The 25,093-nt window shown below is 40.5% G+C and overlaps 1 protein-coding gene across 5 annotated transcripts in view; it reads right to left on the reverse strand.

Moving 5' to 3' along the window:
- The window catches only part of ZFYVE28 (zinc finger FYVE-type containing 28), a 275,487-nt gene that overhangs the window by 128,304 nt on the left and 122,090 nt on the right, over positions 1 to 25,093 (reverse strand). For all 5 annotated transcript variants that reach the window (XM_075930868.2, XM_075930867.2, XM_075930866.2 and 2 more), the window contains exon 2: positions 6,070 to 6,210. In XM_075930868.2, coding sequence (XP_075786983.2) covers positions 6,070 to 6,210 — 141 coding nt within the window. The remainder of the gene's footprint in view (positions 1 to 6,069; positions 6,211 to 25,093) is intronic.

Below are 25,093 nucleotides of genomic sequence, written 5' to 3' on the forward strand. Positions count from 1 at the left end.
TTCGCAAAAGCAACTGCTTTTGCAGAAAAACTTGCCAGCTGTCTACACTGGCCGCTTGAATTTGTTCGAGAACACTGACAATCTCATGTAAGAAATCAGTGCTTCCTGCGGAAATACTATGCTGCTCCCGTTCGGGCAAAAGTCCTTTTGCGCAAAGCTTTTGCGCAAAAGAGCCAGTGTAGACAGCTGAAAACTGTTTTGCGCAAAAAAGCCCTGATCGCAAAAATGGTGATCAGGGCTTTTTTGTGGAAAAGCGCATCTAGATTGGCACAGACGCTTTGCCGCAAAAAGTGCTTTTCCAGAAAAGCGTCCATGTCAATCTAGATGCTCTTTTCTGCAAATGCTTTTAACGGAAAACTTTTCCGTTAAAAGCATTTGCGGAAAATCATGCCAGTCTAGACGTAGCCATAGTGTATAAGTTCTCTGAAAACATCGACTCGACCTGCAGCAGGAGTCAAAAAGAACTAAAAGAAAGCTGGGAATCATTAAGGAAAGGAATAGATAACAACATAGAAAATATAATATCGTGTTGTACTCCCATATCTTGAATATGGTGTGTAGATATGGTTGTCCCGTCTCAAAACGATATATAGGAGTTAGAGAAGGTACAGAAAAGGGCATTTATAAGAGATGTATAAGGTTGGGACTTTTCAGCTTGGAAAAGAGGTTAACTTTCTCTCCCTCCCCTCCCCCCTTTCCCCCCCCCCCGCCCAAGATCTAGGGGGTTATCAAATGAAATAAATAGGCAGCAGGTTTAAAACAAACAAAAGGGATTTTTTTCCACACAATGCATAACCTGTGGAACCCCTTGCCAAAAGATATTGCAAAGGCCAAGACTATAACAAGATTAAAAATAACTGAATACATTCATAGAGGATAGATTAATGGCTATTAGCCAGTATGGGCAGAGATGGTGTCCCTAGCCTCTGTTAAGCTGGGAACAGGTGACAGGGATAGATCACTTGATAATTTTCTGTTCTGTTCATTCCCTCAAAAACACCTGGCACTGGCCACTGTTGTAAGACAGACTAGAGGACTAAACATTGTTATGTTCTTGGAGAGTGTCTTTGGCAGACAGATGGACAGAGGTTGGGTACAGAGAGTCACAGAGTACTCAACTTGTTATACTTTGTATTTTTCTCAAAATGACAACTCAGGTAACTAAAGTGCAGATTTTTAAAGGAATTGCTGCACTCAGTGTTGCAATGCCTGATTTAAGAACTTCAATCTCATTTTCAAAATTATTTAGGCATTTGGGAGCCAAAATCCATTGAGAGGAAGGCTTCTGTGTTTTGCTCTGTAAGCTCTTCAAGGCATGAGTTGTCTTAATCTTGTCTTTTATATTTCAGTGATTATTGTTGGTAGATAATAAATAAGATATCCCTTACTAAATCACATTACATCATTTCATATGTGGGTCCTGAATATGCTATACAGGGACGGATTCCAATTGTGTAATAAAAGAACAGTGAAGTTACACCATGATGAAAACAGATTCCTTTTTATTTTACTTTAGAGGGTCAAATTACCATTTTTCTGAGAAGCTTGTGACCTGCAATGCTTGGAATAATTTTCATTAAACTATGCTTGGAACTGACTCAAACACTGTTCTGAGAACTCGGTACATCTCAGAGAAATTATTCTCATCATACTAAAAGAAGCAGCAGCAAGTGCTACCATCCAGAGACCTCTTTTTATATAAAGCATTTCTATACTGTATTAGAGTATTGAAACTGCATCTCCATTAACACGAAAAAAGTTGTTCTTAAACTTGGCCTGGTCAAGCATCATCACTGAACTTCTTTGCTAATACATCAATCCCAATAAAGTGGTTTAGGAATGATATTTGTTAAATCATCTTATTAACTCAAGTAAGACGACAGTGTAAAGAACTTAAACTAATTGGTGTAAATCCAGCCCCTTTGGGGGGGGATCATTAACATGTGGATGATTAGTCAAAAATGTGTGTACTATAGGCAAGGTAACAGTGCTGTAAAATAAGAAATTCCACCCAAATAGCATGTCTGAAAGTTTCTGAGGGTATGTCTAGACTGCATCCCTCTGTTGGCACCCTGGAATAGTGCTACGATGGGACAGTTGCCTGGTACTGGAATATAAAGGGTTAAAATATCCCTGGGCGAGTGCTGATCCCAGGACGCAATTAATCAGCAAATCAGAGTCCATCAGGTCTGTATAAAAAAAGAGATAGCAGGCCAAGAAGGGCAACCTCTTTCTCCAGCTCAGGAGGGACAGGGATTTAGCAGACTGCTAGTAGGGTACCTTGGGCAGAGCAGTGCTGGGGAAAGACAGGGTGATCCAGGGAAGCTCAGGCTTGAATAAACCCCAGTCTGAGGCCCAGCGAGGGACTACGGCTGCAAAGGAGCAGCCAGGGTAAGAATAGGCAGCAGGTCCACACCCAGTTTCCAATGATGAGTGGCCGTTTCTGACTGCAGTTTGCCCTGAGGCAGGAGCTAGATGACAACTGGCACTCGATCACTGAGGCAAGGTGGATATAGGAGGCTGGGAAAGGAGGACCCCAGTGTGTGGGGGTGCTGATGTGGGGCAGCAGCCTGAGGGAAGGGCACCATGCTTGGTGGGATGTGGGTCATAATGAGTGGTGGAGAATGGACAGAAAGGTAACAGCAAGCAAGACACCACAAAGAAAGGATGCTCGGAGACTGGACTAAATCCAGAGTGGCCAGCCAGAGGTGCTGCACTAGCGAGTCATGAACTTGCTACAATTGCCTTATATTAGGCTTGCTATTTCCCCACAGCCATACTCCACAATCCACCGCTGTTCACTGGTGAAAGCCATAGTAGCAAACCTCGAAAAACTGCCAAAGGAGGGCACACAGTACATTAAGTGGGTGCTTGGTATGCAGCTGGTAAACTGCTCTTCACTGTCATTTTAACCTGATTAATAGATGATAGTTTTTACCAAGTTAGCAACTTTTTTTTGCAAGTCTTAGTGGTCTTATCGATCTTAGCAACAGTAAGCAATTCCAGCAAAAAAGCTAGTCAATACATTCTGTTTAGCATTTGTCTTCTTTTTAATTCAGTACAGGTGTAAATGAGGTTTTATTCCTACCTATTCCATTTGTTCTCACTGAGGACTTCCATTCATCTCATAGGAACTGGATTGATGTGGGGCTGATGGTTTTGTTTCTTTTTTTTTCCCCTCTTCTCATCAGAGACCAGAAGTGAAGAGAGTAATGGCAGGAAATGACCCCCACAAAGGGGTGTAACAGAGGATGCACAACCCCACAGTGTTCAATGCTACTGACCCTGCTAGGGCCTGGGGTTGGAGCTCATTGGAGTGGGCAGCCCAAGACCAAGGCTTCCCCGTCTCTATCTTTCTCCCCATCCCAGCCCTCCAGCTCACCCCCACACCTGACTTCAGTGGATACTAACAACTAGACCACTCAATCCACCCAGGACCCTACTACAATGATCTAATTAATCTTTGCTTTCTCTCAGCTTTTTGCCATGGGATCTGGTATCTTAAATTTTGATTTATCAACTAATTAAGTAGTCGATGTAATATCCATGGACTACTTGATTAGTCGATAAAGGATGGGGTGAGGTGCCCGCTATCCCTGCTGTGCCTCTGCCTTTTAAATGTATTAAGAACCCTGCTCACCTGGGGTTTCGCCTCTCCCTTTGAAATGCGGCTTTTGCTACATTTCAAAGGGAGAGGCAGAACCCAGGTGAACGGGGACTGCTAGAGTCCCCACTTGCCCCAGATTCCTCACACCATCTCTCCCTTTGCCCCGCAGAGCTCTTGCTACATTTCAAAGGGAGAGGCACAGCAGTCGGATTGGTGCGAGCAAGAACTGCTTCAGTTAGGCTGCCAGAGAAGCAGCCATCCGCAACATGGCTCAGGCTCTGGCCCCGGCCGCTGAAGAACAGCCGCCCATGACATAGCTTGAGCTCTGGCCCCGTCTCGGGCCGCTGGAGGAGCAGCCGCCCACCATGTGGCTCTGGCCCCACCTGGGGCTGCCTGAGGAGCAGCCACCTGCGACACAGCTCAGGCTCTGGCCCCAGCCGGGGCCGCTGGTGGAGTAGTCACTGACTCCCCACAATGTGGCTCCAGCTCTGGCCTCAACCAGGGATGCTGGAGGAGCAGCTGCCCACCACATAGCTCAGGCTCTGGCCCCAGCCAGGGCCACCAGAGGGGCAGCCACCTGTGACATGGCTCAGGCTCTGGCCCTCCACAAGCTGCCATCCCCCCACAACACGACGCTGGTGGCTGAGGAGCAGCCACTCACAATGCAATTTGGGCTCTGGCCCTGGCCGGGGCCTTCAAAGGAGCAGCAACTGCAACACATCCCGCAGCTTGAGCCCTACGGAAGGACAGAAGCTAGGGACAGGGCCGCATGGTGGTTGCCCTGCTGCTCCTGAGGCAGAACCACTACCTGCCACATGGACCCGCCCCAGAGGAGCCACTGCCCAGCTCCTATGAGGAGGTGGGTGGGAGGTAAATTTTTGGTGTATGCCCACACAGAGATGCATCTCCTCTGGAGATGGTGCTATGGAGACAGGGCCAGCTCAAGCCGTTCTTATGCGTGCGACGCATGCATGGCTCCACCCCTGGGCACACAGTGCATGCGCGACCCCGCCCCCTGGCACTCTGCACACCTCACAGCTGCCATCAGGTGCTGCGTGGCACCTGATGACAGCTCTAAGGGGCACCGTGCAGCTGGGCGCGCGGTGCCCCTTACAGCTGCCATCAGGCGCCCCCCATAGGTTGGCACTCCGGGCAGCTGCCTGGCTAGCCCCCCCTTAATTCAGCCCTGTATGGGGAACTGGCTTTTATGTCGGCTTCCCCCAGCACTGGCTCCTGCTCCACCCCACCTTGCTACCTCTCTCTGAGAGGGGCAGCAAGGGGGGAGGGAAGCGACTAGTCACGTCACTACTTGACTACCCAGTAAGCATATGCTTATCCAGTAGTCAACTAGTTGACTAATCGTTTACATCCCTGAGGGCATGTCTAAACTACATTCCTCTTTTGAAAGAGGAATGTAAATTAGGCAAATCGAAAGTGCAAATGAAGCGCAGATTTAAATATCCCACGCTTCGTATGCGTATGCACATCCGAGTGCTTTTTCAAAAAAGGTTTTTTTTGAAAGTGAAAGCGCAGTCTAGACGTGGTTCTTTCAAAAAAAAAACCCCACCCCTTTTTTAAAAGAACCTGTACTCCTGAAAAAATGAGGAGTACGTGTTCTTTTGAAAAAGGGTTTTTTTCTGAAACAACCCCATCTAGACTGCATTTTCACTTTTGAAAAACTCTTTCTAAAAAGCGCTCAGATGCAAATATGCAAATAAAGCACGTGATATTTAAATCCGCACTTCATTTGCACTTTCGATTTGTCTAATTTACATTCCTCTTTCAAAAGAGGAATGTAGTTTAGATGTGCCCTAAAGGGATCACAGATTCAAGTAATAGCCTCTGTCACTTTTTAAATAACAACAGATGTTATGATCCAAAACAGATATGTTGGTAAACCCATAGAAAAAGCTTACAGCTGAAATGCCTTGTTTTGTGCAGAAATAGTAAGGAAACCTTACTTGTCCCTTCTTATCTGCAAGGCTCTTTGAACTAAACAAACAGATCAGTCTCTCCAAAACTTAAAATCTAATTGAAAAGGCCTCGCTACATAAGTGACTGATAAGAAGCTACTCCTGTCATGCAATTTGATATTTAGGTAATTTTAAACAGCGAATACCACTACAAACTTCAATATTACAAAAACAGTTACTATATAGCACTATCTGAAATCCTGCAATATCTCAGATTCCAGAATTTTGGGAACCACTAGTAAATTCTGACCATGATATATGGGAAAATATCTAAATGTTATTGTACACATATTTATAAAACTTTAATTCAAGAGCAGCTGGTTGTTGGTCTTGATTATGCACAAGTCTTTGAAAGTAAATGTGAAACAACTTTAAGTAGGAATTCCATTTATCAAAAGGCACATTTCTTAATGATTTATAATTCCCAAAACCAGGCAATAAATCAGTGTAAAAAACACAAGATCAAACACAGCCCAAAATTCTAGTTACCTGACAAGAGCGGAATTGGTTGACTAGCAGTGTGCATCTTTGCGGGTCTTTTCTTCCATCCAAACAATCCAGTTCAGCTGCTACTTGATTTAGTTCTTCATCTGCATAGTAGAACTGGGCAAGGAGCTGCGGGTCAGTCCTCTGTAATGAAGAGATGCGTACATTATTACATTTATTTATCCCTTATAGGTCTTTACAAAGACCTTTTGGTTAAATATTTTCATTTAAAGGGAAAGTAGTGAACAGTTTTTGACCAGAACCTGACCAAAAGCTGACAGAGAAGGGGTTCTTGTTAAATATCTAATAATGATTAGTTTTAAAAATTCTGATCCTCAAGCACACTTTTTTAAAAATCACTATTATTGCCAAAGCGCCATATTGCAACAAACACTATTTCCAAAGTTGCACTGGCTGCTCAGTGATACTGGCACATAATTATTTTGGCATTGTAAAGAGCTGAATCACAGATTTTGTTTGTTAAACAAAAACAAAACGACATATTTCAGCTATAGTTAAATCATGCAAAAATGGTTTTCCCAAGACAAAAAGACAGAAGAAATTAGTGAAAAATTCCTAACCTTCTAATAAAATATTATGCAACTGACTCTTTTCCCTCTTTAGCGTTTTCATGAGTTTACACCTCACATTTCCTATCAAGTAACTGTACTGGGAACACACAGGCACACGCCCCATGAGCATTTTATTATCATCTTTTAAATATATGTTATTAATGTCCCAATTTCAATATTAGCAAAATACACATCCTGTAAAAACAGACAAACCTGAAGTCCTCACAGCACTACAGTACAAAAACATGCACAGCCATATCAACCCCAAAAAATTACGTAACATAAATATCCTTTAGCAAAGATCAACATACATCCACTATATCTGATAAGTAATAGTATTGTTACTTTTTTGACTTAAACAACAAATGGTCTGGTAGCACTTTATAGACTAACAAAACATACAGCCCACTTCTTCAGGTGACCGGAGTGGGTTTTTTCGTTTTTTTGAATACTGTTACTATTTATTACACTCATCAATGGCCTACTAGGTTAAGATTTACTGAGTTTAGCTCTGTAAACTGTGCTAAAATTATTTTAGTCAATATTATTTGTCTTAATGCTTCTCAACCACTAATCTAAAGGGGCAATAACAAAAAGCTATACCGGTAACTAGCATACTGACTCTTGTCCTTAAGCAACTAATTTGTGCATAAGCTTAATGAGTTTAAAGCTGTCTCATATCATTGAGCTGAAAAGCCTCTTACAAGAACTCAACATGAAGCCTGAAACAAGTCAATGCAGCCTTTTGTAAGGGACCTGAGAACATATGATATCTTAAGCATCTGGAGAAAATATTTTCCCCTTTTCAGCAAAAAGTCACAAACTTAGGGTGTGCCTAGACTACAAGGTTGTTGTTTTTTTCCCGAAAAAGTGGCCTTTTTTTGAAAAAACTTCCCCTGCATCTAGACTGCTGCTGCGTTCTTTCGTAATTAAATTGAAAGAACGCAGCAGGTTTTTTGACCGTGGAAAACCTCATTTTACAAGGAATAAAGCCTTTTTTCAAAAGTGCTCTTTTGAAAAAAGGTGTTATTAAACGCAAACAGTGCTTTTTCGAAAGAGAGCATCCAGATTGAACTGGGTACTCTTTTCTGAAAAAGCGTCTGTCTTTTTCAAAAAAAAAGAGACTGCTGTCTAGACGCTCTCTTTCGAAAGAGGCTTGTAGTCTAGACATACGCCTAATCTGAAATAAATAAAAAATACCTATAAATATTATTAATTTAGAGCATCTCTGGATTTATTCTCCTTTTAGTCCCTTTGTTGTCACCTGCTAGAGAAGATCTAAAGTACAGAAATCAAGTATAAGCTGTCAAACATTTACATACTTTCACGGCAGTTTTCCCTATGCTTATATTTGGGAGATGAGTGAAGCATTAGGAAATAATTGAAAGAGACAGAATTTAAACTTAAAGCCCAATGAGTATGGTCAGGGGAAATGTCTAACTGAGCTGCTGCCTGCTACTTGTTTTGCTAAAAATCAAGTTTCCAAACTGCAGACCACATCTCAACAACTGAACTTGAGTGCCTTTGGGGTGACATCCACCCTGTATCCCACAGCAGGCTCCTCAAACAAACAGACTTTTCCCACTAAAATTTGGATGGCTCTGCCATTGCCAGCTGGCTGCCTGATCTAAATTTTCTTCCCCCTCTCTCCAGCTATGTCACCACTCCCACAGCCTCCACAAGCTCCTCTCTATTTTTTCCTCTTCATGCTGTCTCTATACCCTTTCCATTCTTTCATCTTCCCTCTACATCCCTGTTCTTCTGACTTCCCCACAATCTCTTTGTTATTATTCCCTTCCCTCTTTCACATCATTGTACTGCCTCCCTGCAAAAAAGGACAAACAGAACTTCCAAAGCCAATTCATCTTTATTTTCGTTACAATTTCTTCTTGTCCTCTATCCACTACTGTTCTTCTCTCATATCACATCTACTAAGGCTGTAAACTCCTGAAGCCAGGGTCCTGTCTTTCTGGTTGTTTAGAAAATATCTGATATAATTCTGGGTGCATTTTGTAACAATTATTGCTTACCCTCTTGCAGGCAGTTTCAATAAAAAAATAAATGCCAGGTACTGAAGGGCAGATTCCATGGTACCAGACTGTCTGGAAGGGGATGCTGCCCCCAAACCATGGATAGAAAAGCAGCTGAAATGCCATACTGCTCCCAACACAAAGCCGGATTGCTTGGCTTTGTTAGGGGGCGATGCATTTGGCCCTTCGTTTCTTACACTCACCACAGTGTTCCTTTTTCAGTCCTATGAGGACTGGTGGTTAAGTCCCAGTAGCAAAATTTTTGTGAGACATGTCTCCATCCTAGAGCTAAATACTTTCTAATGTATTTCAGCCTATTGAATATTTGTTTTAAACAGAGTTTGACATTTCTTTAAACATAATTAGATGCAGGATTCAAAGTGTTAAATCCTGATAAAGCAAAGAAAGCATGATTTTTAAATGAATTTATCTAAACTACCCTGCAGAATCAAATATAGAAGTTTAATAATTATGGTCTTAAGCAAAAATAGGAAGCTGAGTTTTGAGCTCTCACATGACTGATCTTTCAAATTGGAGGATAAGAAGCTTTAATTGAGTTCTCTCTACTGTGTTGTGTTCTGTTGCAGATTAGCAGTATAATCTTTGATTAATTATGTCAATCATACGTGGTCTGTAGCAAGATGAAGCTGCATGAAACTCTAAATCTCCCAGCAGGGGGTCATGTGAAGTGAAAAACCACAACTTTCTGAATTCAATTTACACTTGATTAGCAGCAGTAAAGGGAAAGATAGTATCAAAGTCTCAGTGCTAATTTTCTTTTTCAAACTATGCAAAATATGATTCAAATGATTCAGTCTGCATTTACTCATTACTTTTTCCTGGATTTGTGTGAAGTAGCATTTCAAATATTTAAATAAACCATTTTGATGCCAAATGAAAAATCTGGCTTGAAAGCACTGGCAGGCCAAAAAGGTAATATATAACGTAAGGCCCATTGTGAAATCATTTTTGATAAAATATTGATTTTGGACATTATTAATATGAAGTTTGTCCTTTAGAATTCATTTTGAATCAAAGCAGATTTAGAACAACTTGATACACACCTTCTAGAAGATTAATACAAAATTAAATAAGTCACATGTTTCTTAGTACCCAAACTTTAAGATATTCTTTTGACTTTCAAAAAGATGTTTATAATTTATAACCTTATGATACTTAAATGATCACCTTTGTTATTTCTATAGCACTAACAAGGTGGAAGGTCCTGTAAAGAAGAGTCTAAAGAGTATCAGGTTTTAATCTAAAATATGTATTTCTACATAAAACTACAATTTTGAAGCTGAGTAGAAAAGTATATGTACATAACTCAGTAAAGAGGAAAAGTGATAAAGTAAATTTCTCATCCTGCCCTGAGAAGTTACTGAGGCTTTGTCTGCACTGGCAATTGAATGACAAAGTTTTTATAACTCAAAAATACTTAATCCCACTCCACCCCCAATTCATCGCTAAAAGCTGTGTAGTGTAGACATACCCAAATACTCTAATATGGTCAGCTCAAACACTGAGAAATCCCTGCATAAGGAGGTCTGTTCAAGTCAACACTACACTCGCTCGACATAATTAATTAATCCTTCCCAAATACCGACCAATTTACAAACATCTGCACATGTGGATGGTGTGAAGGTCCAAGCATGAATTAATGTGTAAGGTGTGTGCTGGATACTTTTTTGTTGGAGGAGAAAAAAACAAAAGGTATAAAAAGCAATCTTATTTCAAACTTTCAACAAAATATTATGCAGAGCAAGGAGAACAAAACCAAAAATTAAAAACCTGATTATTTTAAGAACCATTTGAAAAGAGGCAAAACGTGCAATTTTGAAATGTTTAGGAAGTTCAAATGAATGAAGGAAGATCAAATGTTTTTCAAATATAACAATTACATTAGCATAATATGTCTTGTGCTATACATATTCCAACCAGATTTGTGTTAAGTGGGTAAAGACAAGTATTACACAGCTAGAATCCTCTAGAGAACTTTTTAAAACTGTTTAAAAACTTTAAAAGTTTTTTAAAAACTATTTAAAATTTTCATCTTTTCTTCTAAAATTGTCCATCATATCAAAGAACTGGTCAAAATACTGAAAGGTTATCAAGTCCAGTCCCCTAAACTCAATGCAGGACCAAACATCATTTACACCATCCCTGACAAGTATTTGTCTAACTTACTCTTAAAAATCTTTAATGATGGAGATTGTGGAATTTATTCCAGTGCTTAACCACCCTGACAGTTAAGAAGTTTTTTGTAATATTCAACTTAAACTTCCCTTGCAGCAATTTAAGTCCACTGCTTCTTGCCCTATCATCCATCGGGAGTTACAGAAAATATTTTTTCTCCCTTTTTCTTGTTACTTTTAGTTACTTGAAAGCTGTTATGTTCCACTTTCAGTTTTCTCTTTTTCAGACTAACCTAACACTCCTGTCTAACACTCCTGATAATACATCCCAGAATGATATGTGATCCACTAAGACTTCTGGATCCCTTTCTGCAGTACTCCTTCCCTTGGCAGTCATTTCCCATTTTGTATTTATGCAACTAATTGTTCCTTCCTATGTGAATACTTCGCATTTGTCCGTATTGAATTTCATCCTATTTACCCTAAACCATTTTTCCAGTTTGTCCACATCATCTTGAATTATAATGCAATCCTCCAAAGCACTTGAAACCCTCCAAGCTGGGTATCATCTGTAAACCTTGTAAGAGTATTCTCTATGCCATTATCTGAATAATTAATATATTGAACAGAACTGAATCTAGAATGGATCCCTGCAGATCTACCCACTCATTATGTCCTTCCAGAATGACTGTGAACCATTGATAACCGCTCTCTGAGAATGGTAGTCCAACCACTTATGCACCCACCGCATCATAGTTCCAACTAGGTTATATTTCCCTAGTTTATTAATGAGAAGGTCATGCAAGACCGTATCAAAAGTCTTACCAAAATCTAGATGTACCACATCTACTGCTTTCCCCTTATCCACCAGGCTTGTTATCCTCTTAAAGAAAGCTATTAGGTTGGTTTGACATGATTTGTTCTTGAGAAATCCATGCTGAATATTACTTATCTTACTATATTCTAGATCAGCGGTTCCCAAACTTTTCGGCATCACTCCCCCCTTTTTGATTTTTGAAAAACCCTCACGCGTCCTTCCTCCAAAAATAGCAAAACTTGTTGAGCAAAAAAAAAAAATGGGTTTGCAGACCCATGTTCTAGATGTTTGCAAATGGATTCCTTAATTATTTGTGATATTATTTTCTGGTACAGAACTTAAGCTGACTAATGTGTAATTTCCTGGGCTGCCGATATTTCCCTTTCTATAGATGAGCAGTATAATTCCCTTTTCCAGTCTTCTGGAATCTCTCCCATCTTCCATGACTTTTCAAAGATAACAACAGTTAATGGCTCAGCTCCTTGAGTACTCTAGGATGCACATCATCAGGCCCTGGTAATTTGAAGATATCATTTTTACTGGCATTCACTATGTTAGGAGTCTAATCACCATTAACCTTCTTGGTGAAAACAAAAACAGAGAAATCATTAAGCACCTCTGCCATTTCCACATTTCCTATTATTGATTTTCCCTCTTCACAGAGCGATGGGATTACCCTGTCTTCGGTCTTCCTCTTGCTTCTAACCTGTTTGCAGAATGTTTGTTTTTACTCTTTATGTCTCTAGCTAGTCTTATCTCATTCTGGGCCTTTCTAATATTGCCCTTATATACTTTTGTTATTCATATTCATCCTTTGTAATGTGACATAGTTTCCACTTCTTATAAAACTCTTTTTTTTATTTTTAGATCACTGAAGATCTGGTTAAGCTATAGTGGCCATATTTTTTATTTTTTCCTACATAGTGAAATAGTTTGCTCGTGTACCCTTAATGCCGTCTCTTTGAAAAACTGTCAACAGTGTTCACTTGTTTTTCCTCTTAGACATGCTTCCCATGGCATCTTAACTACCAACTCACTGAGTTGCCTAACATCGGCCTTCTTAAAATCCACACACTTTATTTTGCAATCTAATCTGTGCCCAACATGTCTGATTTATTTGTTTTCTGAAAGTTTGAAGACTTTTCCAAAGAAAATAAATTTTTGACTGCACATAGAATCATCTTGGAAGGTTTGTGTGGATGATTCATTCAGGGCAAATGCTAAAAACATTCATGTCAGGAAGTGCCAGTTTTAAGGTTGCATGTATAATCTTTCTTCTGATGCCTTATGCATGTCCTGTGACACTCTGAGGTTCAGCCCACACCAGTAAGGGAGTTTGTCACCACTTGCCCTTTACTGTAGGTGCTTCTGTGTTGTACAGCCTTGGTTCAGATCAATGACAGCAACAGTATGCTCAACGCAATAGCCTCACTCTAGCTACCACAAGCTTTGTTGCACCTTGTAGGGTGACACCAAAACCACTCCTGACTTCTCACAAAAAATGCCTCTCTGCGGTGTTACATCCTTCTTACTGTAGCACTCACACAACCTTATCAAGTTTTCTGCTCCTTTAAAGAGACAGTATGTATTCACTTCATTGGGGCTGGCAAAACCTCTACTTCAGGTATGGCCAACCTGAGCCTGAGAAGGAGCCACAATTTACCAATGCACATTACCAAAGAGCTACAGTAATTTGTCAGCAGTCTCCATCAGGTGCCTCCTCTCCCATCTCCAGCACAGTGGCCCCAATGATCAGTGCCTCCTCTTCCTATCCCATGCCTCCTGCCCACTGTAATCAGCTGTTTCATGGCACTCAGGAGGCTCTGGGGGGGGAAGAAAGGAGCGAGGGTGAAATACACTTGGAGGAGGAAGTGGAGCCAGGAGTTTAGCACTAGAAATTTGGCACATGTAGCTATAGTCCCGGAGTCGGTGCCTGAGCAAGGAGACGAATATTAACTTCAGAAGAGCCACATGTGGCTCTAGAGCCACAAGTTGGCCACCCTGCTCTACTTCAATCAAATCATTGCAGAGAAAGACATTTTAGGGGAAGAACGCAGGGTGGGAAGTTTTGTTCTGTACTCCAAAGAGTAACAATTGTAGAGTGGAAGCCAGAGTGATCAGCATGTTTTTATGCTGCCTGCTGGTCTCAGGGCTCTGAGCAACAGCAGTATAGCATACTAGACACCCACAGTTAAAAAAACAGGTGGTGATTGAACCCCTTACTCTCCCAGGAGAACCCCAAAACAGTATATTGGCATGGTTGTGGTTTACAGTTCAAGCACTGATAAAATTCCCAACCAACTGCAAAACTAGGAACAATTACAGAAAGGTTACAGTTTATTTTCTGTTTCTTTATTTCAGGTGTAGAAATAGAACACAGAAAATTTAAAATGAGTGGCAGTGAAATAACAGCAAAGTTAGAGCTGGCTAGACTGGAAAAGGAGCAAAAAACCCTAAAATGAGAGGCTGAGCAAGTACAATGAGAACACCAGAAATGGGAAGCCAAACAATGAGTGTATGTGAGTACCAAAAAATGGAAAGTGAACTAAATGGGTAAGAAGCAGCACACAAGAGGGCCTTGGAAGCAGAAGCAGCTCCCCACCAATAAGCTATGGAGTGGAAAGAAAAGGAAACCTCAGAGACAGAAGGATGAGAGCTACATAATCTGAGAATGGGGAAGAGAGGTGAACAGTTTGCACAGCCCAAAGGTAATTTCTCTCCCCAAGGTGCACGAAGCTCAGGTAAGCTCTGTCCTGTGTACAGAGAAACAGACTAATTCCTTAACACATTTGAAAGTCTATGTGAAGTACATCCAGTACCAAGGGACAAGAAAGTTCCAACACTGATTATTAAACTCTTGAATAAAGCATTACATGTATTTAATTTAATGACATTTGACCAGGTTTTGAAATATGAGTTTAAATAGTTTATATTGCAGAATTTTCAAATTACTCCTGAAATGCATAGAGTAAAATTTAGAGAGCTCAGAATTAATGACAACATGTGGCTGTGTCTACATTGGCATGATTTCGCGCAAAAGCAACTGCTTTTGCACAAAAACTTGCTGCCTATCTACATTGGCCACAAGTTCTTGCGCAAGAAAACTGACGTTCTAATGTATGAAATCAGAGCTTCTTGCGCAAGAACTATGATGCTCCTGCTCAGGAATAAGCCCTTTTGCGCAACTGTTCTTGCGCAAGAGGCAAGTGTAGACAGGCAACATGAATTTCTTGTGCAAGAAATCCCGATGGCTAAAATAGCCATCGGAGATTTCTTGCGCAAATGAGCATCTACACTGGCACGGATGCTCTTGCGCAAAAGCACATCTCTTGCACAAAGGCACATGCCAGTGTAGACGCTCTCTTGCGCAAATACTTTAACGCAAGAACTCTTGTGTTAAAGAGTATTTGCGCAAGATCATGCCAATGTAGACGTAGCCTGTGTGTATCATTGTGTGATTAGATGAGAAAATAGGCTTAGTGGAAAGGGGCAGAGAAATGTGACCACCTATTTGATCTTTTCACATAGCAACAATTCCTGAGCATATGTTCTGAAGAGATCAGACAAGGTACTTGAGCTACACCACTGGAGTCTGTCCAAAAAGCAGCTGCTTTTGCTGATGACTGATTGCTGAAGCTAGAACATCCATTGAACACAAACTGCAAAGACAGATGTCCCAGCAGTCACATTCCCAAAATGAATCCCCTCTTGGGGATCTCTCTCTAAGATCCTTTCCACATAGGAATGGTCCCAGGTGTTACCTATGTGACTTAATTGAGGCATCACTGGAAGATGCTGGAAGCAGTCAGCCCATAGTACAGATAGATAAACAGCTATGGGCCAGGATTCCGCTTGGAGCAGGGCAGACTCAGGGTGGTAAAAGATCTAGTTTCACATCTTCAGGGTGACAACTTAGATAACTAAGAAACAATTGTTGGTGGCATACAGAAGATAAGGAGGAAGAGAGATGACATTTAGATACACTGCTTCAGGGGAGCTAAAAATGGATGCCAATGGCTAAATCAATGTCGGGGGGAGGTGGTTTACTAGTCTATCAGCAACACTTGTCAGGCTTGACATACAGAGTATGACAAAAGTGATTTGGGGCAAAAAATATCCAGAAAGTTGGTGTGAGATTTCCTGAACAAACTGATAACCAGCTGGTCGTGAAAAAAAGAAATCACTGCATGCTGCATGTACAGGGTATGTACAGATATTAGGGATTTGATAGTATACATGTTTAAATGCTTAACTAATGAGCCTAGGTTCATTGGTTAATCTTCATGCAAGGCCCTCCCACTCCCACTCTCTTACCTCTGTATCAGAGACAGCAATTCAGGGGGGAAAAGAGGAGGGGACGAGAGAGATCAAGCGGGAGCTGGTACGCGTGGGGAGCCAGCTTTTAAGCAGGCTCCCCATGAGCACTAGTTCCCAGGTTACACGTTTACAAAAAAATGCATTTTAACAAATCCCTAACAAATATGTGCTAGAATTATGTTCTTAAAATGTTTTGGGGAGATAATCCTGCACTGGGAGGTGGATAGGCCGAAATATTGTTAAGATCTTTTCTATTTGTAATTCTACTATAAACCAAGCAACGATAAAGGTTTCTTATAACAGAAGTGGAATAGAAAAAGTAGTAATTATTTCTCCTTTAACTTAGGTGACATTTTTAAATGTAGGAAGCAAAAGCAACTTTGCTGTTGTTCTAATCTTCTTTTCTGTATTTAAGAATGAAGGAAAGTTTGAGAAGAGTTTATATTTTGGACACAACAGTGCTTGCAATAAAAATGCTCTTTTGTCGGCTTTCTGATGCTGTTATAATAGTGGCTTTTCAAATTTGCTGAGATTATTCATACCATAAACTACAATATTACTCTACAGATGCCAGGTCCACTGTTTTCATGAAGGCCAATACAATCATTCTAATGGCCCTAAGTAACATGATCCGTGTACAATGAAGGGCAAGCTGTGGAAGTATTCCTTATCTTGGGTCTACCGTTTGTAGTTAGAAATGAAGGTACATAAAATCAAGAGCTGTGAGAGACAGAGAAGTTTAGTACTCAACCAGAGACACTAGAAACAATACTTGATATACTGCACCATCTTTCCCCTAGGTTGGACATTAATAATTTAAACAAGTCAATAAAATAGAGCCTGCAAACCTATTCTGCTGACCATGGCTGATGCAAAACATGAGATAATGGGTGAAAGCCAGGCTCTGTCAGAGTCAACAGCATTGACTTCTGTGGGTCCAGGATACTCCCCAATGATTTTATATCAGATAGAAGTTTTTAAAAAGAAAAAATATTTTAAATAAAGCAAAAGATTCAGCTATATGCAAATTGGAACTATATGCAGTAGGCCAGGAACACTGATTTAATTAAATGGTTTCTATAGCTACTGCAGTGGAAACTAAAACAGACTAATGAATTCAAGATTTATTCAATACCTACAAAAAAGTCAAATTAAAAGGAGTGATAATATAGAATCTGATGGAAGCACACCTTATTATCAAGTGAAAGAGTTCCATAGCCAAACTTTAAAAAACAACAACACTTCTTTCCACTTCCCTAACTCCTCTGTGTCTACTGAATAATCATGATGTATTCCATTATCCCATTCCCATCCTGTAACAGGGCACTGATCCTCTAGGTGCATGTGCAGCCCAAAACACCTGTTATGGGCTCTGGTCTTTAAAATCTGGGATTCGCAAAGAAATAATCTGGAAGGAATGGGAGAAACTGTAATCCCAGGACACAAAAATGAGAAAGACTGGAAATGGAATAATAAAGCTTCCTGTCACACAGAGAAGAGACCTGTAAAAGGAGATGTGAAAAGCACTCCAGTTGTGCAAGGAAGGGCTCTCCCCAACTGGTAACAAACAAGGTGGACATTTTACCTGTATAGAGTGGGCAGGAGCAGAAAATGGCTGGTTCATTTTAGGAGTAGGGGATGAGTACCGCCATTCTAGCTAACCAAAAGAGAGTCTGGATGGTATTTATACCCTATACAGTCCTGTAGAAACCTCCTTCACCTAAAGCCATCAGATGCCACCATGGCGATATTAAAGCCCAACCACTGTATACAAATTAATAATGAGATGAATGAGGATTTGGAAGTATTGGATGGCTTCTAAATAATTTGAACAAAATGTCTTTTTTTTTTGAAAGGAGGAGGAGGAATGGATAATTGAAACAGATTTAAAGATTCACTCAGATGCATAAGGTGCAACAGGTTTGGGGCTGCTTCTTTTTTTAAACCAAGTCATGTGGTATATGCAAAAATAGCCCTCTGGATAAAAATGGAATAGTAAAGAACATAACCGATATGAAATTCTTTCCCAGTGTAGTAGCAGTGACTATATGGAGAATGCATTTTACAAATAAAAATGTGTGTTTTGGAATGACAACATGACAGTGGTGCATATTATCAATCACTAGTCCTCCAGATCGCCCATAATTATGAGGTCATTAAGGACATTTCAGTGTTTAAACTTGAATCATGTTTTGCAGACAAACATGTGCCTGGGATTGATAATAGCATAGGCAATGCATTGCATCATTTACCACCTCCAGCCATCTATCAGGCTTTACATTTACAATAGGAGAGAAAGTATCCCATATCCTTGTAATGAGTATTTTAGTTTGTAACCGTCACCCAGCGGATTTCAACCTGGGACCTCTGGAGCTTAGTGTAGGAGCCACTACAGCTTGCACTATAAACACGGCTGATTGTCAGCTTAAGCTGTAGAGCTCTCTTGTTCTTAGCTCTGGCTGTAAGTGGTCTAAGTGCCACTACATGGGACAGTGAACCACACTAGGGCCGTGTCCAGACTCAGGGGTTTTTTCGGGAAAAGTAGCCTTTTCCCGAAAAAACTTCCCCTGCGTCCAGACTCAAGCCGCGTTCTTTCGAAATTATTTCGAAAGAACGCGGCTTTTCCTTTGATGGCGGTAAACCTCATTTCACGAGGAAGAACACCTTCTTTCGAAAGTTCCTCTTTCGAAAGAAGGCGTTCTTCAATGTAAAAAGGCCGTCTTCGAAAGAGAGCATCCAGACTCGCTGGGTGCTCTCTTTCGAAAAAGCGGATTTCTCTTTCGAAAGATCCACCTGCAGTCTAGACGCGATCTTTCGAAAGAGGCTCTTTCGAAAGATGCTTTCGAAAGAGCCTCTTTCGAAAGAAGCCTGCAATCTAGACATAGCCTAGGTGTGTGGCTTAAAAGTTCAGAGGTTTTTAGTGAGGTGGTGTCAGCACAAGTCCTAGAGAGAATCCCCATCACTACTGAGAGGATTAGGGATTTTGGGGCAAGGCTGCATTCCTGGAGGCATTTTTTTAAGCTTTTAGAATCAGTGAACTAACAGCTGGGTTGGCGAGGGATATGTTGGGAAGGGCTTTGCAAGTGGAAGGATTTACAGTAAGAGGTACAATTGATCATCTTGACCCTAAGGATCTTGTAAACCAGTAGTCCCCAACCTTTCGTGGCTGTGGGGCACCTGGGGGCAGGGCCACTCACACAGCAGGCGTCCGGGGGTGGGGCTGCTCACGCGCCACGTTTCCGGGAGTGGGGACACTCACGCGCCGCGCGCCTGGGGGCGGGGCTGCCCACACGCCGCGCGCCCAGGGCTGGCACTGCGCATGTGCTGCGCAGTGGAGGGGGTGGGCGGGGGGACAGCCCAGACGTTTCGGCGGGCACACATAAATGCCCTGGTGGGCGCCATGGCGCCCGCAGGCACTGCGTTGGGGACCACTGTTGTAAACCAATCAAGTGGGATGAGGTTAGTTCACAGTACTGGGGATTATACAGTGATGAGACCAGATGAGGAATTATACAGTGATGAGACCAGATGCGCAGGAAGATGGAAGGTCCTTCACAACATACCCGTCGGTTACTGTTTTAAGAAAGGAGCTTGTAAGATTAGGGCTATAAACACATGAATTTGCTGCCAATAAAGGATTAGAGGTCAGTGTGATTCAGGCAATTGGATAATGGCATTCAGATACACACAGGACACATAAAATCCCAAATAGAGAAGCAGAGCTATTTTTCCCGTTTCAAATTTCAAAATCATGCACATGGTCCAAGCAAGTAGAGGTGTAGCTCTGTGAGTATCAGTGTTGTACATGATGTGCATAGACACCAAGTAATCGGAGGTTCACAGCTGGATTTAGCTGGCAGGGTAAATTTGACCTGGCATGGAAAGAGGAGCATACTATAGGACCAGCTGATGTCCCTTATATGATCATTTGCGGCTTGGAAACAGGTCACCAGAGCTTAAGCGAATCTGGGGGAAGAGTCAGGATTCTTTTCCAGGGGCGATGATTATTTTATCTGAAACACTGCAATGCAGGGAGCAGTGAAATCTCCATAGATGGATAAGGTTAGAAGGTATATAAATAGGTAGATCTAAAAATATACATAACCAATTGGTCATTTCAGATCAGGATATATCTTACTGGGAACCCAAGGAAGGATGGAATACACCTATCCAAACAGGAAAGAATCAGTGAAAATACAAAAGTGTAACCGATGTGTGGAGGACGCAGCCAAGCATGACTGCTGATGTCTCCTTGAGGAAGATGCCCAGTGCAGGTACCTGTTATAGAAGAGATATGGTTATTGGATAAAAAGGCAAAACAATCAATTTTGTGCACCAAAGTGAAATCCAGGGCAGCATGTTTTAAAGACTTATTAGTCAGCAAGAAGGAGATTTTGCATGCAGAAATGGCAACCATTAGACACCAGTGGCAAGCAGCACTTGGAAAAAGATGGAAGGAAAAGTATCCCTTAATAGAGCTGAGAAAAAGGGGTTCAAGACTCTTACATCTCTTATTGTGGGGAGCCAACATCACTTTTTTTTTTTTTTTTTTATAGAGGAGGGTGGTAAATGCTGTGATCAGTATGTGGATTTCATGGAACGTCTTAAAGAAATGGTGTGATCTGTTGCAAAGTACCTTCTGATATATTAAGTGAATCAAGTTGCATCCTAATGAAAATGCATCCACTGCCTCCTGTCTTCTGGAATGGCCAGACGATGTAGCGGTGCTTACCAGTGATGGCCAACTCTTGTCATCTCTGTTTGCATAAATCTCTCTCTTGCCGCCCATTAAACTACAAAAAACTTTCTGCACTAGCTTTCACTTTGGTTCACCAAATTCACTCTTTTCCATAACAAGTTCCCATCTCCTGATATCTACAATAACAGAAGAGGCACTTCTCCTGAGCACTGTTGTATACCATCCTAAAACCAAATCTTGATGTTTTGCCAATTGTTATTTCACTATACAATAATCTCTTTGGGAACCTGGCGTCCCTATGCTAAAACACCACGGGTCTTGAAAACACAGCTTTTATAAGGATTGTTTCAAAACTACTTTACAGACTTTCTGATGATCTTATTTGTGTCTTTCTTTATCTTACTTCTTGATATGCTTTTGAAAAGTTTCTTCCAGATTGTTGATGTGTCAGTTATAATTTGTCCATATTTAGCAACCATAGAGTAAAAATGGACAAAAGCCACTACAGCACGGTAAAATGTTTATTGTGATCCTCTATGAGATTTTATACTGCTTCAGCCGATATTGAACATGGCAACATGCAGAACATTTGATTTTTAATGCAGGAAATAAAGTCTTGGTTAATAACAATAATGTTTTTTTTTTAATCCCAAGCTAATAAAATAAGGCATAGCAAAAACTTGAGTACCATAGATGTTTTTATAGTCTCTCAGCTTCAGACGGGCACAACAAATTTCTTAAGTTTCTTCATACCCAAAGTACATTATTTTTCTCTCTGCTTCAGCAAACTTGCTGGAGGTGATTTGAGATTCTCTAAAGTATATTTAATAAAATCATAATAATCAGTATAAAGTTGTCCATATATAATCATATTTACTTTGCTGAAGGCTTGCAAACTTGTCAGATTGAAGATCTTCCCAAATGTCCAAATTTAACAACAACTCTTGGGATCACAAGTACAATCATTAATTCAAAAAGATTTCATAGCAATTTTCTACCTCAACATACTTTTGCTCAATTCAAATAATGCTGAAATAAATCCTATCTGTGCCTTCTACAGAGACATTGACCAGCCTTTTATCAGACACTGGACATTGTGACTTCAATGGATTTCTCCAAAAGTCAAAATTTAATAGTGGCTTCCACAATTTTCATTAGCTAGTAACAATGTCTTTGGGACAATGAGTAAGAACTTTATATAAGCCCTTGGATTTCTCCAGCCCCTCATTTCTTTGCTTTAGCTGCGTGGCAGCCAATGTACTAGATGACACAGAGTCACAGGATTCTAATTTGTGTCCTTTCCTCCATGCCACGCTTAAACTGTCTATTTTTGCTCAGTAAGGCATTCTTTTGACTCTTCAGGTGATATTCTCAAATCCTGTCCTTGAACTGCAATTCCCTTGGTAAACAAATGGGTTTATACAACAACTATTTTTGCCTGTCTATACCAACTCAGCTTCTGATAAAGGCACATAAAATTTAAATTAGGTAAATTCTCCCCATTAACATGCAGTTTTTAAAACTATTATTTAAGCCACAACTCCCTTGCTATTAAATCATTAGCTCCTTTTAAAAAAAAAATGTTTCTACAATGTAAAGATACAGAAGGTTCAAAATGAATATGTTTAAACAAAAAGTTAATGGATACAGGAATTACAAAGGCTGTAATTTCTCAGGCAGTTCTATAGTCCTGGCAAGAAAAAAGAAATAGTGACTACACAGCACAGCATCTCATCAGGTACTTATGATCTTGTATTCCCTGTCTCTAAAGACAATATTACCCTCATTGATTCTTGAGAGTCATTCCCTTGACTAGCAAGTTAAATCCAGCATCTGGCACAAATAAGGAACTATTTAGTTGATGAAGCATTTTTCTTCCCCGAAACTTGAAAAAACAATTTCCAGGAAGGCCATTAGGTACATATCTGGTAGCCAGTTATTCTCTTTTGATCCACAACCTCACTTGCAATATTCAAATATATCTTTTTCACAATTATTAGATATTTAAACATACAGATTTAGTTCAATTGCACCCTTGAAACTTCTATTTGTCAGTATTTCCTGTAGAACTTCAAATGCCAAGTATGCTCAAGGGAAATAAGGACTACACTGCAAATTCCCAGTTATGAGCAACAAAATACACTGCTAATATAGATAAGGGTATGTCTACACTACCACCCTAGTTCGAACTAGGGTGGTAATGTAGGCAACCGGAGTTGCAAATGAAGCCCGGGATTTGAATTTCCCGGGCTTCATTTGCATCTTGCCGGATGCCGCCATTTTTAAATGTCCGCTAGTGCGGACTCCATGCCGTGCGGCTACACGCGGCACGGACTAGGTAGTTCGGACTAGGCTTCCTAGTCAAGGAGTAACGGTAGTTCGGAATAGGAAGCCTAGTCCGAACTACCTAATCCGTGCCGCGTATAGCCGCGCGGCACGGAGTCCGCACTAGCGGACATTTAAAAATGGTGGCACCCGGCAAGATGCAAATGAAGCCCGGGAAATTCAAATCCCGGGCTTCATTTGCAACTCCGGTTGCCTACATTACCACCCTAGTTCGAACTAGGGTGGTAGTATAGACATACCCTAACAGAGTTAATGAAAGCTCTCTTTTGTCAGGAATATGGTCCTAACTCATTAGACAATTTCTCTTAAAGAATGGACAACAGAAAAAAAAAATCAACACTCTATTGGCCACATGAAAGAAAGTGAAAATTGTGACGTAATGTTTGAATATTTAAGCAAAGTCTGCAATTCCGATTTCAACATAGACAGCTATCACAGGCAGACTCCTCAGCATGCAAAGACAACAATATCCTTGATTTGCATAAAAGCTTCCTTTCCACAAAAATGAAGTCCTACTGAAACAATTGTAAAACTATAATTTCCCTATTTGAAAAAAATTCACATCCCAAATCTAGATGCCTAAAACTGAGCCCTCCACTAAGATGAACTTTGGCTCATTCAAAAGGTCAACAGAATCAGACTCTCTCAAACAAGGAAATGTGGCAGAGAAGTTTAAAACTGAGGGTGTCCTGAAGAATAATGCCTGCTAGTGACTCCATCTCTTATTTATCAACAGAAATCTAGCCCTAGAACTGCCCCAGGGTGTGTTTAGACTAAATCCCTTTTTCAAGAAAGGGATGTATATTAGATATGTCAACATTGCAAATGAAGCAGGGATTTGAATTTCCCGCATTTCATTTACATAATGGCAGCCACCTTTTTTTCCCCGAAATGGGGCTTTTTCAAAAAAAAAAAAAAAAAAAAAAAAGTTTAGATGGGGATCTTTTGAAAATAAAACCCTTTTTCGAAAGATCCTGTATGCCTCAAAAAATGAGGTTTACAGGATCTTTCGAAAAAGGGTTTATTTATAGATAATTTATACTTTGTTACTCAAAGTTTTCTTTTTTCCCCAATAAGCAGCAAGTCATAGATTCTAAGCTAGGTCTTCAGCCCAATTTCTGTTTTTGGGAATCAGATCTGCAAATCATTAGCTCTGACGTATTCCCTTTTTAAGCAAGAGCTTAAGGTATCTTCTAGAGCTATGAGGAGAACAGTTCTTTTAACAAAATTCTACTGTAAGGAAAATGACTAACTATGAATAGTCCTACTACATAGCATGAAAGCTGTTCTACCAAACAGCTATATTATCCAAGATAGGGAATATCTATGGCCCATAATACCTGAATAAAGGAAACGCTGGGGAAAGAACATGTAAATTTCTATTCTTCAGAATAGTGCATTTCACATGTCTGGCAATGGAATACACCAACATACAGATGATTGCCTAACTGGCTCAAGCACTGCAATGAAAAACACTATCTCCTGAAAATATCAGGTAAAGCTTGCACATTAACTTTCATGCATTGTACAAAGGACAACGGAATCATAGAACAGGAAGAGGTCTATGAAAGGTCTTCTAGTCCTGTATCGTGCACCCATGGCAGGAATAAGTATTATCTTCTAGATAATCTCTGGTGATTTTTGAGAGCAAGTTAGACAATCACAGAGATTCCAGAAACTCCCTAAGCAATTTATGTCAGTGCATAACTACCTTGACAGTTTTTCCTAATATCTAACCTAATATCGAATCCCTTGGTGCAATTTAAGCTCATTGCTTCTTTTCCTATCTTCAGAGGCCAATTAGGACAATTTTTCCTCCCTCCTCCTTGTAACAACCTTTTATGTATTTGAAAAATATGGGGTTGTTTAGTCTGGAGAAGATTTAGGAGGCTACTGTAACAATTTTCAATCTTCCTTCACAGGTGATGTTTTCTAGACTTTTTAATCATATTTGTTATTCTCCTCTGGACTTTCTCCAATATGTCCACATCTGCCCTGAAATATGGCACCAAGAACTGGACACAATGCTCCAGTTGAGGCCTACTCAGAGTGGAGTAGAGCAGAAGAATTTCTTCTCATGGCTTGTATACAACATTCCTGATCATACATCT

The sequence above is a fragment of the Pelodiscus sinensis genome, chromosome 4 (assembly GCF_052426305.1).
Source record: "Pelodiscus sinensis isolate ZL-2025 chromosome 4, ASM5242630v1, whole genome shotgun sequence".
Lineage (NCBI taxonomy): Eukaryota > Metazoa > Chordata > Testudines > Trionychidae > Pelodiscus > Pelodiscus sinensis.